The 16,068-nt window shown below is 43.8% G+C and overlaps 1 protein-coding gene across 1 annotated transcript; it reads right to left on the bottom strand.

Moving 5' to 3' along the window:
* Positions 1–8,357: 8,357 nt before the first annotated feature.
* dpn (bHLH protein deadpan) lies at positions 8,358–15,610 on the bottom strand. The gene is made up of 3 exons (XM_011502566.1): positions 15,448–15,610; positions 14,721–14,816; positions 8,358–9,606 (listed from the first exon to the last, which is right to left on the bottom strand). The coding sequence occupies exons 1-3, from the start codon at positions 15,538–15,540 to the stop codon at positions 8,482–8,484; spliced, it is 1,314 nt and encodes a 437-aa protein (XP_011500868.1). The 5' UTR covers positions 15,541–15,610; the 3' UTR covers positions 8,358–8,481.
* Between the last annotated feature and the right edge of the window lie 458 nt (positions 15,611–16,068).

The following is a 16,068-nucleotide window of genomic DNA, read 5'->3' as shown; positions in this document are numbered from 1 at the left end:
AGAATAAGAAGTTAATGAAATATCTTGAGTAATTATCAACACGTACGAATTGCAAACAAACTCCCGCAACCAAGTACGATGAAACTGCTTAAGTAGAGACTATCAACAATTGCAAAACTTCAAATTACCTAGCAATTATTACGGTTTTTCAGTCTGCGCCTCAAATCCAAATTTAAATAATTTCGTATAATTCCGTGCTATTCCCTATTGATTGAAAAACTATTTCACGGCTAATATCTTTTCATGACGTATTACTAAGAACGAGGCTACCACGCACCTCACCAAGCCCAATCTCACTCCAGTCCCCCGTTTTTTCCGACTCAATTCTAAATCATCCAATCACAAATACAGTATTCAACCCAAATATCAACTCAAAAGTGCAACCGACGTAAAAGAAGACAATGGTTTTTCCAACCAGCATCGCTCGCTTCATTAAAAAGCTGAAGTTGTGCACTGGCAGCAGCCCGAAATACCAAGGCCGTTAAAAGCCGACGACGCGCACTTCTCGGCTGTTATCGCTAAGCAGGCCGGAAGAGTCAGTAGTCAGGCGCCCCTCCCCGCGCTTATGGGCCGAAACCGAAACGAGCCACGGTGCCGCGAGTCCTCGCACTTAAAAAGACGCCCGGCAACGCAAATAACTTGCCCCTCCGTGTATACGGCGGCGAACGAATTTCCGGGTCCGCGGGAATAAAGAGCGCGCCGACCGGACCAATGGGCGTGGACAAACGAGCGGAAAAATGTCCGGCGGCTCGGCTTTGGAAATGAGATTTGCTGGTAAACCGACAATTTATCGTACGTATTATCGGTCGGGCGCATCTCTTCGCGGCCCACTCCTGCACCACCACTACTACTATTACTACTACTACCATTACCATCACTACCGCCACCATCACCCCATCGCCCCTTTACCCATTCCCCCCTTCTCCGTCCCATCCCATCGCTCCACCGGAGTTATAATTAATATGCTCTACCCCTCGCTCACCTACCAACCGTCGGCCCCGCTTCACCTCGAGTCCCTCTCAACCCACTCCTCCTCATACACCTCCTCCTACTCTACCCCCTCCCCCTCCCGCCTTACCCCATCGCCCTATCTCCCTCCCTCATCCCCTTACCGCATCACGCCGTAGCTCATCGGGTGCACGATAGTACGCACTAGCCGGCTACCGTGTCTCGCGAAAGTACACTACGCTGATTAAGTTCGAATAGCCACGAGGCCGCAAAAACGCATTAAAACTCGAAGGAGCCCAGATGAAAATTTGGTCGTCGGGAATCAAGCGACCGCAGCGGCAAATGACCTGGTGGTCGTGCTGCGGACCACAGGACCGACTCCCACTCGCCTCTTTTTCGAGGAGCGCAAAAATTTCACTACGACCGACGGGTAGAAAGCTTAGTTCGAGCCGCACATCGCGGTGAAAACTCCCTGTAATAATCCCGAGCCGATCGAGTTTTCGAGTTCAATTGACGGGCACCCGTGCATCGATCCTTTTTTTCTCTTCTCTCCGTTATCGACGCAGAGATTGACTTGTTTACTCGTCGAGGGATCACTACTACCCCCCCCCCCCACACACACACACACACAAACACACGCAAACACACGCAAACACACACAAACACACACACGCGCGTCCCTCCCCAGCCATCGGCCAACTTTTATTGATGGCGCGTCGATCGTAAACTGCTTTCTGTCCTCTGACTTTACGGGAAATTGGCGAATGCTGTCCCAGCGGTCGCAAAATTCTCCGGACCGAGCGAATCTAACGAAGTACTTGGCGTAGTTGCGGAAGGGGGTCATTCCACTATGGATAAAGTGCAGCTAATGAAATGTATCTAATCGCTTATTGTCATGGATCTGGGACGCTCAGATTCCGCGAGTAATGCCTTTGCTTGTGTTATGCCAATTTATTGTCTACATTCAAATGACCTCGATGGCTTATAATCTCGTAATACGCGTTGGTATTCCAGTGCTTATACGTTATTTTTCAAGTAGAGTGTAGTTGCGCGCCGTCCGTGGGCATTCGTAATTATGGAATTTCTAATTTCATAACTGAAAATTCGATTTTACATTTGTTTTCTTTTTATCATTGTTTAATTTTTTTTTTAACATTTACATGATGTAGATCCAATTCATTCTGTATGCGTTTTTCTCTCTACGCGCGCGCGCGCGTGTGTATATATGTATTTGCGCTCCTTCTATATTGAAATTAAAGCAATATGCCACGTGATAAAATCTGAAAATCATGAATGATTTCATCTTCGTCGATGCTTCTAATTAAGCGATTAATTGCAATAAATTATATTTTCCAGACAAAGACTGAAATCAATTTTTCACGATTTCGCAAAATGATCTCATTAAAAATTACAAACTATCGAGCAATAGATTAACGTAATGTTTAAAGTTTTAATATTACTAGGTGCAGCCTTAGCGATTCAGAGTCTGCATACTTAATCAGTAATAATTTATTAAAAACTCGATTTTTCTCTAACGTGTTGTTGAAAAGCACAATGTTTAAAAGCGCAATAAGGAAAAATAGAATCGATTGATTTCACGTGCAATCTTTTTATTACATCGCGTACAATATATATTTTTTAATTTATTCATGAAAAAAGTGCTGCAAGGGAAGTTAGACTTTTATATCTCCCGCCATACTCAACGATGCTTAAATCTTCGTATAATAAGTAATTTTTAAATCTCAACAAGTTACAATTACGCCAGTTACATCAATTATATCCTGATTTATAGCCTAGTATAGTTCCCCATTAGTAGGAGTAATAATTACACGAAGTACTTGTCAAAAGCTTATTTTGTTCTTTCAGTCTTATGTTTACCGAAGTGATAAATCTTCTTGAGATTAGCACGAGGTTGAATCCATATAATATTATCTGATTCTTACAAAATCTATGTACCGCATATGTACACTCTATTCTTATTTACTTAATAAATTTTATAAAAATTTTATAAATAAATATCTTACATGAATCACGCACAGCTGCTTTAAATATTCCCTTATTAATGCCTGTAGCCTCAGTCACAATATCTCTCTCATACTACAAACATTTAAAGAGATCCTTATATGCGCGGGACGAGAGCTATTTTCTCGATTTAATATACTTAAATAATTCTTATCGTAAAATAAAAATAGCTTCTAATATTTCGGTCAAAGATAAATTTTTTTTCATGAAAAATTAAAATTATGTTTCGAAATGAAACTATAGAAGTAAGAATTTGAATGAGCTGGCTCATTTTACTGGTAAATTTATATTCACTTATATTAAATTTTATCTGATATAGTTTTTGATGAAAAACCCTCACTTGACTTGCAAATTTTTGGATTTTCGTAAAGAAGTCAAAAAGATTATGCTAACTTCTAAAATTGATGAATTCGATGAATAATTTTGAATTTTTAGATTTTTCGACGATTAGAAAATATATATTCTAAACGATATAAATGCAATGAACGAACAAAATATTATTTCCAATTGCCTATAATTAAATGATAATAATACGAGGGGAAAAAATTTAATTATCCAGTATTAATCATTCTTTATAGTTTTGTTCATAAGATAATCGCTCTCTCTCTCTCTCTCTCTCTCTCTCTCTCTCTCTCTCTTAAACGGAATAATCACAATATTCACCTAACCTTACATGATTTTCTAATGCATCGACTAATATCACTTGTATATATCAATATGTTCATAGCAAAATATGACCAGTCATTTTCATGAAAATTTCGATATTTGTTTATATTGCAAAATATCACAGGATTTTGGAAGGATCGTTAAAACTGTTACGCATGTAAATAAATTTTCATTAAAATATCCATAATGACATGTGCATTACGACGATGCATTTAATTCTTCGAAACAACCTGTCCCGTAATTCCTCGCAGAAAATACCTCGAATGAAATAAAAAACGGTCTATACGTCTTCTTATTATGTTGCAAAAAGTTGAGCATCTATAAATAATCGACCCCGAACAATCGAATAGACTTTTTAGTTTAGTTGCCTCCGTTGCCAGCGAGTCTGCCGCATATAGGACAGGATCTTGAATTTAAACAGGATCTCTTTACATATCGGTCGACTTATTTCGAGCCGCTCTTAATAACGATTTAAAAGAAAAAAGAAAGAAAGAAAAAACTCTCTCTCTCTCTCTCTCTCTCTCTCTCTCTCTCCCTCTCCCTCCCTCTCCCTCTCCCTCTCCCTCACTCTCTCCCTCTCTCTACTGAGCGGTCCACGGACCTCGAGATATTTCAGCGACAATTCTTCTTTATCGCTTATAATGGAGCGACTTTATGAATTTCAATGGCACATGGATTATTAGACATATCAATTAACATTGAGAATTATTATTGCCTAAATTATAGGCTTGCACTCAGTACGATCTAGTGTTATAAATTTTTTTTTTCTTCTTTGCTTTCATTCGAGTGAGTATCCTTTATAATAATAGCGAAAATGACCGGAGAATTTAAATATTTAATTTATATTTTAATTGGATGTCTAAATAGATTTACATGTCTTGCCTTTGAGAGAATCGAAACGATGAATTTAATTATTAGAATGCGTTCTTTGCTTTATAAAAGGATTTATTAACTCGGCGGAACTTAATATTCCCCTCATTTTTCAGACTATAATATTAAATTTTATTTTATAATTATTTTGCAGTTAAAGCCGATAAGTAAAAGTTATGCGATTTTATTAACTAGATATTTTATTCGTAAGGAGACTCGGCGAGTAAAAGTGCACGCGAATGTATACACATAAATCTTAGCAGATACATATTAAGCTTTAATTATCCATCAAAGTTTTATGAGTTCAGGAGGCACATTTTTACACAATAAAAATCGTCAAGCAGATCGTAGCTCAGTCCCATGCCGATACGGGCGTGTACTTGTCGGCCGATTTCAGCCAATCGTGACGCTCGCCACGTCTCTTAATGTATTCAAATATAAGCAGTAGCAGTGTTTATGTCTTGACATTGCAAATTGTACCGGCTACGCCATAACTTAAAGTAATTGCCGCGCGCCAGTATAATTATTTATACTCCCGATACGGCCAAGGGTTGCATCGTTACCGGCCGACTCTATTCGTATTTATACGCGGAGCCACCGCACGCCCGATGCTCCAGAGCTGCATTTTCCTATCGAATGCGGAAGGTGGAATGCCTATCTGGATTTCACTTGCCATACACGTGAGAGGTAATTTGAATAGCTTTAGTGCATTTGTCTGTTTTTGCCTATTGTTGAATAATTAATTATATGCATAGTGGATCTCGCGAAATAATGGAAATTTTATTCAGCTGCTGAAATATTTCCTTTTGAAATTATATAAATTTACGGCCTGCCGCTTTTACGATAGTCCATCAATATATTTGAGATGATGATTAATTATAGCTTTATATCATTGCGAAGTTTATAACTGTAATAAAATAGCTTCGCCTCTCTGGAATACACCTATGCGCCGCTTACGAGCATGTTAAATAGTCTTCTCTCTATAATCATAACTTTGTTTCTGTAATTGCAATTACATCCGAGAAAATACAATCTAGATTGTTGAGGAGGCGGAAATTTTTATAAGATCGTTCAATTTGCAAATGAGAAAGCGATATATCAACTGAGTGGCCGTGAACTAAATTAGTATGCTCACAGCCTCGGACATCGGTCCGTCTATACAAATCTTTACGTCCATTTTCTTAGCATTTGCCATTGAAATGATAATTCGATTAAATTACAATCGACTTCTTCTCCTCAATGGAATGTCCTTTTCCATTCTGCTCGCTTATTTTATTATATTAGACTCACCAACCCGAAATTAGACAGATCACACGCCATTCATCATGGTCCCACTATTTTATACATCCGACCAGGAACAAAAAATTTATCATTAACATTTGTTTTTTTTTTATGCAAAACTCAAATACTCTTTGATTGGCTCGATTAGCCGAGAACCAGATTACCAAGAATCAACCTTTGCCATCATTAATAAAAAAAAAAAAAACAATAAGAAAAAACAAATGAAAAAAGAAATTTATAATAATTTAACGCTATTTACTATACTATTTTCACCAGATGCATTTCAAAGTAATCTAATGCTCAAACATTCAAATATATTTTTCTAATGCACACTCCCTATTCCTATAATATATACAGTCTTATTAAATAAATAAACAGTTTTTATCTCATATGCACAGATTGATAATAGGAACGATAAATTTATATTAATATTTATATATTTATAACAAGTTACGGCAGCACAATAACTTACATCGAAATGATATTGGTTCGACTTATTTCTCTAAAAAGTTATAAACTTTTCATAATTATCGACATTGCGATTAATGTAGCGCCATCTAGTTAAAACTTATCGACCCGCTGCAAAAGCAAGGACTTTGGAGCTTCGATCAGAGATGGTGCGATCAGTGACTTGTGGTTAAACAGAAATCTTACTTAAATTGTTCATAACAATATTGTACACTTCTTGTTAATATAATTCATCGATTGAATACCATACCTGATTGGATATCCAAGTTTCAGCAATGTTGATTAATTAGGCGACAATGCTTGTTAACAATTTACGTTACGAATAGCATTGAGCCATATAGTTTATATTAATAATTTAGCAGTCAACTGTTGCAAAAATAATAAAAAAGAAAAAAGAAAAATAATAAAGCCACGCACAATGAACTATAAACTTAGACAATTTCAATAATAATTGAATTGTTTTTGTACGTACGCTGGGTGGTGAATAAGAAAAATTCGTTTGCAAATGAAACGAAATGTGAAATAGAAACTCTCGAGCGATCGGTTATGTTTTTTTGTTTTTTCCTTTTTTTTTTTACATCGAAGTAAAAACTTTCAAGTCCCGGCAAAAAGAAATATTTACTGAAAGAAGCTGTATAGATGGAAAGTTTGGAAAAGGTTGAAAAGCAGACTGTGAAGTGCTCGCTCCGACTTAGCCGATAAATCAGTTCACGCGCTCAGTCGATGAATACGAAGGTGGTTTTGCGGCGTAACAGGTGGTTGGAATTCTCATTCTCTTTAACTTCTTCTTTTTCTTTTTCTTTTTTCTTTCTTTTTTTTTTGTTTTTTTTTTTTGTTTTTTTTTTGTTTTTTTTTCCTTTACTCTTTTATCGAGGAAAAACGAAGAGAGCAACCTCCAGCTTATAAAATCGAGCGCATTAAACGCGCTCTTAAAAGGATAAAACACCTCGATAGGTCTTCGGTGAGGAATAGAATGGCGTTAGATATTCGGCGCAGTTTATCGCAACACCGACACAAAATTTTATCGCCTCGATAGATGGACGTTAATACATCATTTATCGTTAAATTTACGAAAACTTGAATTCCTCGAATGGACATTTCGATTTTACGGTCGGACTAGGAATAAGATGCTCCTCCATCCACATTAAAAATCTTCGTTTTCTTCTTTATCTTTGTCTATCTATGATTATTATAATTTTAAGGTAATTAAGTCATCTTTGTCGGGGATAGTTTGTTCATGCATATGCTGGATTTTCGAGTGACAAGTGGTTTTTGGAAATGGAAATAAATGATTCTTCGCATGATTATTGTACGAGTTATTTTTTTATTTTAACGACTGGAAAATATTTATCACAAACTCTTAATACTACGTAGGCTTTCGTCCAAAATACTGATCACCAAGGATCTCTTGCGTATGTAATTATATAACAACATGCTAAACGTAAAACAATATTAACTTAATTTTATATACATATTTACAGAGTCAATAGACGAGGACTTCTCTATTATTAAAGCTTACATTGTTCTTAGTGCATTGTCCAACACGATCATTTTAACGTAATATGTTCTCATAATGTCTTGCTTACATCTACAATCAACGATTCTTTTAAATCTATTTTTGGTAAAGATAATATTTCGTAACGCGTCAATAATAAACAAAATAATAATAATAATTGCGTAATAATAATAAAAGTAGTTGCAGTAGTAGTAGTAGTTGTAATAATAATAATAATAATAATAATAATAATAATAATAATAATAGTAATAATAATAATAATAATAGTAATAATAGTGACGATGATTATGATGACGAAGATGATGAGGATGATGATGATGATGATAATCATAATGCTAATAATCATAATGATAATAGTCATAATCATAAAAATGATAATAATGTAGTGGTAGTGGTGACGTTGATAGTAATAGTAATGACAATGACGAGGATGATGAGAATGATAACGATAATCTTTGTAACAAGAAACATTTTGTAAATTATCGTCGTGCGTAAGGCACGATTATATGATATGACGATTGAGCGTAACTATAAACAGCGCGTGAAAGACTTGAAAAAAAAAAAAAAAAAAAAAATATCTAGCGTAGGCTAAGGCACACAGGACGTCGATCGGCCCGGGGATGAAGATCGTGGTGGATCTTCAGCGGGCTCATATTGCAAGGAGGCTGGACGTCATCGGCGCGAGTCTTGGATCTCTCGTGGGTCAAGAGTCACCAGGGCCGCCACATGTCGCCGTTCCCGGTCGTCGTGGCATCCCCGGCAATGACGGAGGTCGCACCCTCGCTGAGATCCTCCGTCGAGTGGGCGAACTCCTCCTTGACCCTGAGCACGGGACTGGAGCAGCCGCTGGTCGAGGCGACCGAGGGGGCTGCCTCCTGGCAATTGCGGGGCCTCTTCTCGGCGACGGCGAGGAGTCCGTCGGAGTGGTGCCTCTTAAGCGCACCCTCGCGCCTCGGCAGCCCGAGACTCCGGTTGTATTTGTCGGTGATGACGGAGAGGGGCTGCCGTGAGCTCGATTCCGGGAGCTCTCGCTTCGAGGACGTGGGGCAGGTCTCGATCTTCAGCTCGAGGCCGCTCGGCGAGCTGCGATCGCTGCTCGAGCTAATCTGGGGCCTCTGGGTGTCGGGCGAGGAGAGACCCTTATTGCCCACTTGCTGCTGCTGTTGTTGCTGGTGCTCCGGCATCTTGAAGCGCGACTGCGGCGGCGAGAGGGAAGTCGGGTAGAGCTCCGAGTGATGACCCTCTTCGAAGCTCGAGGTCGAGGTGGAGGGGCTCAGAAGCGGACTATGGGTGCGTTGGACAGCGGTGAAGGCCGACGGCTGGCCGAGCCTCGCGCCCGCCTCGGCACCCGGTGGAAAGAAGGGAAAGTTGGCGCCGATACCCGCGGACGGCGGCACAAGGAGGGCGAACTCGCCACTTGGCAATCGGCTGGGTATGAGCTGCACATTGCTGGGTATCTGAATGCGGGCGCTCCCATTATTGTTCTCGTCGCCGCTCTGTGCGTCGGTCTGGAAGCCGACCTTGACCTCGGGGTAGAGTCGTTCGGGCATGTAAGGCACGTAGTGATTGTAGAAGGGTGAGACTTGCTGGAGATTTGAGACGCAATTGTTGAGATGAGAGACGAGTCGTTGCTTGACCGTAGGGTCGACGTTCTCCAGGTGATTCACGTAGCGCGACACTTCGCTGGCGCACTCGGAGAATCCCGAGCGAAATTTCGTTAGTACCGCCGGATCGGTAGCGACGGCGGTGCTCAACTGCTGGCGTTGAATCTGCTGAAGGTGCTTTACGGTCATCTCCAGGATGTCGGCCTTCTCGAGCTTGGAGTGCCTCGTCGGCTGTAAATAAAAAAAATTACATCCATTAGATACGCGTTTCTCTCTCTTTCTCTCTCTTTCTCTTTCTCTCTCACCCCGCTATTCGTTTCAATATATCGTTTTCTAATGATAATTGCCACTGGGATACTTCGTATGCACTATTTACGTAAGCTCTCGGGTATTATTCATGCCGCCGTTTTGTAAGTGAAGCGATGCCAGGTATATTTATATGAGAATGCCATTTTAATGGCATCATTATGATAAACTCTTTAAGCTTGCATAGAAAGAAATGTAGGGTGAGTGCGTTGTTGTTGTTGTTGTTGGGGGGGGGGGGTGGTGTCGAAGGAAGGAGGTAATGAAATGGGCTTTATTTTTAGCCTATCATTTGCAAAGCCCTACGGATGGTTGAGTATATGGTGATGGATGATGAGGGATGGGGAAAATGGTGACGGGGTTGAGCGAGGGGATAGTAAAATAGAGATGCAAGGATGGAAACAAACGAGCCGTTAGTCGTTTAAAAGTAGCATCGCCTCGAGCGCCTCTAATCGTTAAGTTCCTCGCTACGAATCTGGAATCGTAAAAATCTATGATAATCGCAGGTTTGGAAATATATAATCAAAACCGAGGATGCATTACCGATCGCCGGTTAATCGCAGTTCCGCAATTTTCAGTAGCTACGAATGATACATTTTATGCTGCCCCTTTGAAATAACCAGCTCTCGAGCGTGCTACGAGGCTCTTTACTTTCCCTTATCATTATCGGAAGACAGTTGCGCTGGGCGATTGGTGTGCCCGATTGGCGAACGCAATTGGTGTTACTAGGCGTTCGCTAATTTGTAATTTCTCAACCGAGACTAAAGCGTGTTATTCGTCACAAGAGCGGATTTCCGAGAATAAAGAACTAGTTAACGTTCGTAAGGTAAGTCACGTGGGCGTGCGTTACGGGCGAACAGCTAACGACGAATGGCTCTTTCAAGGAGTCTAATTGCGTTCGGCCGGCAAGGGCCCGAGAAGAAAAAGATTTAAAAACCCACAAGAGTGAATAGTGTAAAAATCTGGTCAGCTTTTCTAAGGTACTCTTAAAGAGTCTTAAAATTTAGGCTCACGTCGGGCCGCCTAACTTCTGGACGTGATCGTTTCAAAAGATCGAGACTCGCTTTCTCGCTCGCACGCTCGCACGCTCGCTCTCCGTCTCGAAGGGCCAGTCTTTTTATTTCCTCGCGTGGGAACCCGTTACCACGTCCTCCGCATTATAAAGGAAGAGAAGGGAGAGCTCGTAACGATCCCTCCCTCGTGCCACGGCCGATTTTAGTGAGAAATCCCCGGAAAAAAGTTCGGGGCCTTTCACCAAAGCGGCCGAGGCTCTTTAACGGGGCATTTTCTCGGAGGCATCGATGATGACACCCCCGGTGACTCAGCAGCAGCAGCAGCAGCAGCAGCAGCAGCGGCGGCAGCTAGCAGCGGCCGTAGCACCAGCAGCATCGGCAACAGCATCCATCGGGTCTGCCTTTTCTTCCCGGCTGCCCTTTTTCTCGACTCCTCCTCATTGTGTCCGCCACCTTTTTACTCACTCCTATCCTAGACGCTCTCACGAATTCCCGGTCATGGTCGACAATGGGGCTTTGTGTGTATGCGTGCGTGCGTGCGTGCGTGCGTGCGTGCGTGCGTGTGGGCGTGTGTGTCCGCGTGCGTATGTTTACGGCTCGTTTCCCTCTCGCTCGAGCCGAGGACGCGCGATATTATTGCCCCGCACAAAGAGTTGCGCGCGAAGGCGCGAGGCGCTGGGAATCTCGGCCGGCCGGAAGTCGTGATCAAACATAATTTCCGGCTGGAAGACTTGGCGCTGTGTTTCAAGAAGCGGGGCCACGCGGGCGATTCCGTAGCGGACGCTCGACGCTTGTGAGACGGCATCTCGAGCGGCGGCAGAGCACCGATGGTTTCCGCATACTTATCGCGGCGAGAAGGACCGAGGTCGTTTTATTTTTTGGGGTGGGGTGAGTGGGACCCAGAGGGCGGAAGGAAGTTTTCCCCGGGTGCGCTTGCCCCTTTGCCCAGCGAGGCGTGCACGCGTGCCGTGAACACGACCGGAGGCTGCATCGGTAGTTCATTTTTCCTTTTTCCTTTTTCCCTCTTTATTCGCGCTTCTATTTAAGAGGAAATGGAGGTGGGTATTATTAGCCGGAGATAAAATTGAAATCTGTCAACAGTAACACTTCATCCGTGCGGGGCTGAAAGCCGGCAAAAAAAAATCGAAAAGAATAGCTCGGGCGGACACCCTCGAGGAGATCGAATGAAGGCACCTGCTAAGGGTATAGCGGAGAGGAAAAGGGAGAACGCCCCCACCCCCTCATGCTACGCCAACGCAATCCCCCACCATCCTCACCCCCCGGCGCGCCCCACCGCGCCCCGTCACCTATACGTACGGCAACGATGCCCCGGTGAGACGCTACGCTCCCACGTCTCAGACCTGCTTCCCTCCCGCCCCAACCCCTCGCAAACCCACCGCCCTCCTCCGCCGACCCATCATCGTGCCCCTCTCGCCGTCTCTCCCCCTCGCCCGGCACGGCTTTTTCGAGTAAGGAGAGACCAGGCCCAGCGGATCCTTGAAGATGATACGGTCAACAAAAGAGAGAAGGCCCGGCAACCGGAGAAGCAGCCACCCTCTCCTCCGCCCTCCGGCGCTCCTGCTCTTTTTAATAATTATTCGGCGGTTCCCACGAACGCGGGGGGCGTTCTGAGGGGAGTACGGAGATGAGCGCGTGCGTACGTGGGTACGTGCGTGCCTGCGTGAGTGCATGCGTGCGTGCGTGCGTGCGTGCGTGCGTGCCCGCGGGGTTGGCTGATCGAAGCGCGGAGCGGACGAAGAGGACCGATGGTGCGACGAGGGAAAATTTTCGTAGCTGCAGGAGGGAGAAGGGAATAGGGAAGCTGGGAACGAAACGGACGTAGAGGTGTGGTACCGACGTGCACGTGTGCACTTACGTACCTGACGCACGCGCGCGCACGCACGCACTGCCGCGCATATTGGCGTAGGAGGCCGTGAAAGGGCAGGTAGCGGAAGTCATCTGGACAGGGCATTGCCGATGCCCGCCTCGTTAAGCCCGTCTGAGAAATCAATCTCCGTGGATAGTGTTACGCATCGACGCTCATTCTCTCTCTCTCTCTCTCTCTCTCTCTGTGCCTTTCTCACGCGTACACACAGTCGGACAGAGTCGCGCACACTTCCCGGCCGAGTCCTTTTTCTTCTTCCTAGTACGAGGGCCACTCAGTGGCTGATGGTGACGAGGGACTGATGACGACGGGGCGTTAGGCATGGAGGGGGTAGGAGGGCGAGGCTCTAATTAACGAACGGTAGTCCCGGACTTTTGCATAACATTTGGTTAGGGCCGAATGCGCGAGGCGGTGGCGGCGGCTTGAAAGGCGCTTCCCCTGATACCAGCCACGGATAATACGGGACGAAATTGATTAACGAGTAGACGAGATACGGCGTGCGTGTGTCCCTCTCCTTCTGCCTGCGTCCATAATCACGGCCGCCGATTGTCCAGGCGGGGGCGGGGATAAAGAGTTGCTCTCGCGTCGGTTCTTTGATCGAGAATCACGCGACTCGTTATTGAATTACGCTCTCTTGGCCGAAGCCACTGATTCGCTCACGTCGCCCCTTCCCCGCCGGCGCCCCTCGAAAGGGAATCCGTACCATAAAAACTACCGGACGACACTGTCGTCAAGCGTAGCGCGAGTTGGAGAAAAAAAAAACTCTCCTCCTTAGCCGTGAGCTTATCGGCCGGTAATTGATGGCGCGCGCGCGTCCGTTCCCACGGCGTCGAGACGCGCGAGCATTTAAAACGCAGGAGGCCCAAACCTGCCGAATGCCGTTGGACAAGACTGGACGTGCTTGATCGACCTGCCTTCTCTCCTCTCCCCCTAACCGACCGTCCTCCTGCCTCCCGCCCTAGCCGCCGCGCCCGTAATAAACCCCTACCCCCGGGGGCCCCTTTCCTATACAATCGACCATGCCGCTGCCAGTTTTAATGCGTTGCCGGGACGATGAGGGAACGATCGAAGCTACTCGACGCTGCGGTAAGCCTACGTTCCCGACACTCGATTGTCCGCTCGCTCGAGCCGTACAGTCCACTCGCTCCTTAATGACTATCCGACAATTTGTAATTGATTATTCCTTGCGAGTAGGCTGAAGAAACGGCACGATGTTAAAATAGTAGTGGATGCATGCTAAAGCAGCGGTACTGCATCACGTGCTACATATAAAGACACGAGGTAGGAATAATGATGACGTAGGTGTGCTGATCGAGAGGAAAGAGAGAAAAAAGCTGTGGTGGTGGTGGTCGTATGTGCCCGGTCGATTCCCTAGGCAGCAGTGTCCGATGACTTTGAAGCCAAGTGGGATGAATCGAGCCAATGATTAAAAGTGACGACTGATGGCTTTATAATATCAGGAGCTGCGTGACGTATGCTTAATCAGCGCGACTCGGCGCCGGGACAAATGCTCACGATTTAGTCTAACTCGTGTCTGACGAAAGCTGCGAGTGTAGCGAAATAACGTTTGGATTGCACGTTTACACACACGAGCGGTTACGTACGTGTAGACGCGCGTGTGCATGCGTATTGCATTAAGCGCACATAACGAGATGCCTCTCGACGACTTTGCTAATTGAGTTGAATCGCTCGAAGTTGTTGTCAACGTTGTCGTCATTGTCATCTTCTTGTTCGTCGACGTAGTCGTAGACGTCGTTGTCGTTGTCGTTGTCGTTTGCCCGGTTGTCGTCTGGAGCCATTACAAACAGTACCGACGATATGGGGATACCGAAATCCCGAATAGACGTTGCTAGGTTCTTAACCTTTGTTGGTTCGATATTCTCTTGTAAACTAGTGTCCGATTATTTATCACGGGCTTAACTATTATGCACTAGGGGAAATAATTTTCAAAACTCGCACGTTTTGAAGTGCTCACGCGTACAATTTAAATTGTGCCATATCATGTAAAGCATAATATTTGTTGAATTTTACATGATAATTGTCGAAGCTCAATGCAATAGTATAATATATATATATATATATATATATATATACAGAGAGAGAGAGAGAGAGAGAGAGAGAGAATAGTACGAAAGCTAACTTACGTCTTTTTTCATCGCCTCCAGTATTAAACTTTTTAATTCGTCCAGACACTGGTTAATTCGTGCTCTCCGTCTCTTTTCCATGATCGGCTTATTGCTCTGAAACGGAAGATATTCGTGTTTTATTATTATTTTTTTTTTTATTTTGTTATTTTATATTTTGTATTTGTTATTTAATTATTAAATAAAGACTCGAAGTCGTCTCGTGGGACATTTGCCAATTATTAAAGGAGGTGCCTCGAGGCAGTTGTATTGCCGCGCTAGTTAACGAATAGGACGAGTTTAAGGCAGGTGCAGAGCCCTAAAGGGCGCATCACGTGCGATCATCACACGTGGCGTAAAAACCGATGCGCCATTCAAACTTCTGAGCATCGTTATATTGGCCTTTCGCTTTTCGTACGGCAAAGCATCAACTTCCGTTATTGCTCGATTTTATACACGAGCCAAGACAGTCATCGTATCATTCGCGCTTAATGATCGTCGACGCTATTTTCGTAACGTTCGTTTGAGATAAAAAAAAAACGTAAAAAAAGGAAGGACGGAAAAAGAATAGAAAAGAAATATAAGATTAAGAACTATAAGAAACGTAAGAAGAAGATCAAGAATCAAAAGATGAAGAGAATGAGAGGAAGAAGAAAGAGAAGGTAGTGAATAGGGATCTGTAGGCTCGATAGCTCGACAGGTCGTTAAAGTTACATTAAAAATTATGGATAATAGTATAAGCGCTTACTCTTCGTAATTCGGCCTTCGTCATCCCCGTTTGTATCTGGGGCTCGAATTCTTCGTCGCTTCCCGACATCTTGCAACTATAGTAATCCACCATTTAGACGAGTAAATGATCACAAACTGTCGAAGCGGCTCCTTTGATAATCACAATCAATCGATCACTTCACAATATATATATATATATATATATATATATATATATATTTTTTTTTTTTTTTTTTTATTTGTGCTTGCGTGCGCAAACGTATATGTATATATATATATATATATATATAAAGATATATATACAGTATACGTATAAGTTTATGTGCGCGCGTGCAGTGGTTGATGCAGGCGTGCAGGTGAGATCAGAGAGCGGGACTTGGTTAAACCGATGCTCGATGATAGACTGAAGGAGTCTTCGAATCTTGGTCGATATCCCGAAGCAGGACCGTCGGCCTGTTCGGGGTGTGAAGGATAACTGTTTGACGTTTGGGGTCTCCGAGGATCGCATGCCGATGCATCGGTCGGTGCTCGGTGTGGTGGGGACCTGTTCCGGGCCAGCGGTGGGGGCCTGCCTTTAATGGCCGGGGCCGCCGGCGGGATGGGGCGCGGAGTAAATCGTCGGCTGTTGGTGAGGGACGAG

Source organism: Ceratosolen solmsi, unplaced genomic scaffold (assembly GCF_000503995.2).
Source record: "Ceratosolen solmsi marchali unplaced genomic scaffold, CerSol_1.0 scaffold39, whole genome shotgun sequence".
In the NCBI taxonomy this organism is placed as follows: Eukaryota; Metazoa; Arthropoda; class Insecta; order Hymenoptera; family Agaonidae; genus Ceratosolen; species Ceratosolen solmsi.
This window is presented reverse-complemented; position numbering and strand designations above follow the sequence as displayed.

What these genes read in the sequence shown, in the direction of transcription:
- dpn (XM_011502566.1), bottom strand. Translation starts at nt 15,540, where the DNA reads ATGGTGGATTACTATAGTTGCAAGATGTCGGGAAGCGACGAAGAATTC. An exon ending in CGAAGGCCGAATTACGAAGA is followed by an intron (nt 14,817 to 15,447) that starts GTAAGCGCTTAT and finishes CTTCCGTTTCAG; the next exon opens with AGCAATAAGCCGATCATGGA. An exon ending in TGGAGGCGATGAAAAAAGAC is followed by an intron (nt 9,607 to 14,720) that starts GTAAGTTAGCTT and finishes TTTTATTTACAG; the next exon opens with CCGACGAGGCACTCCAAGCT.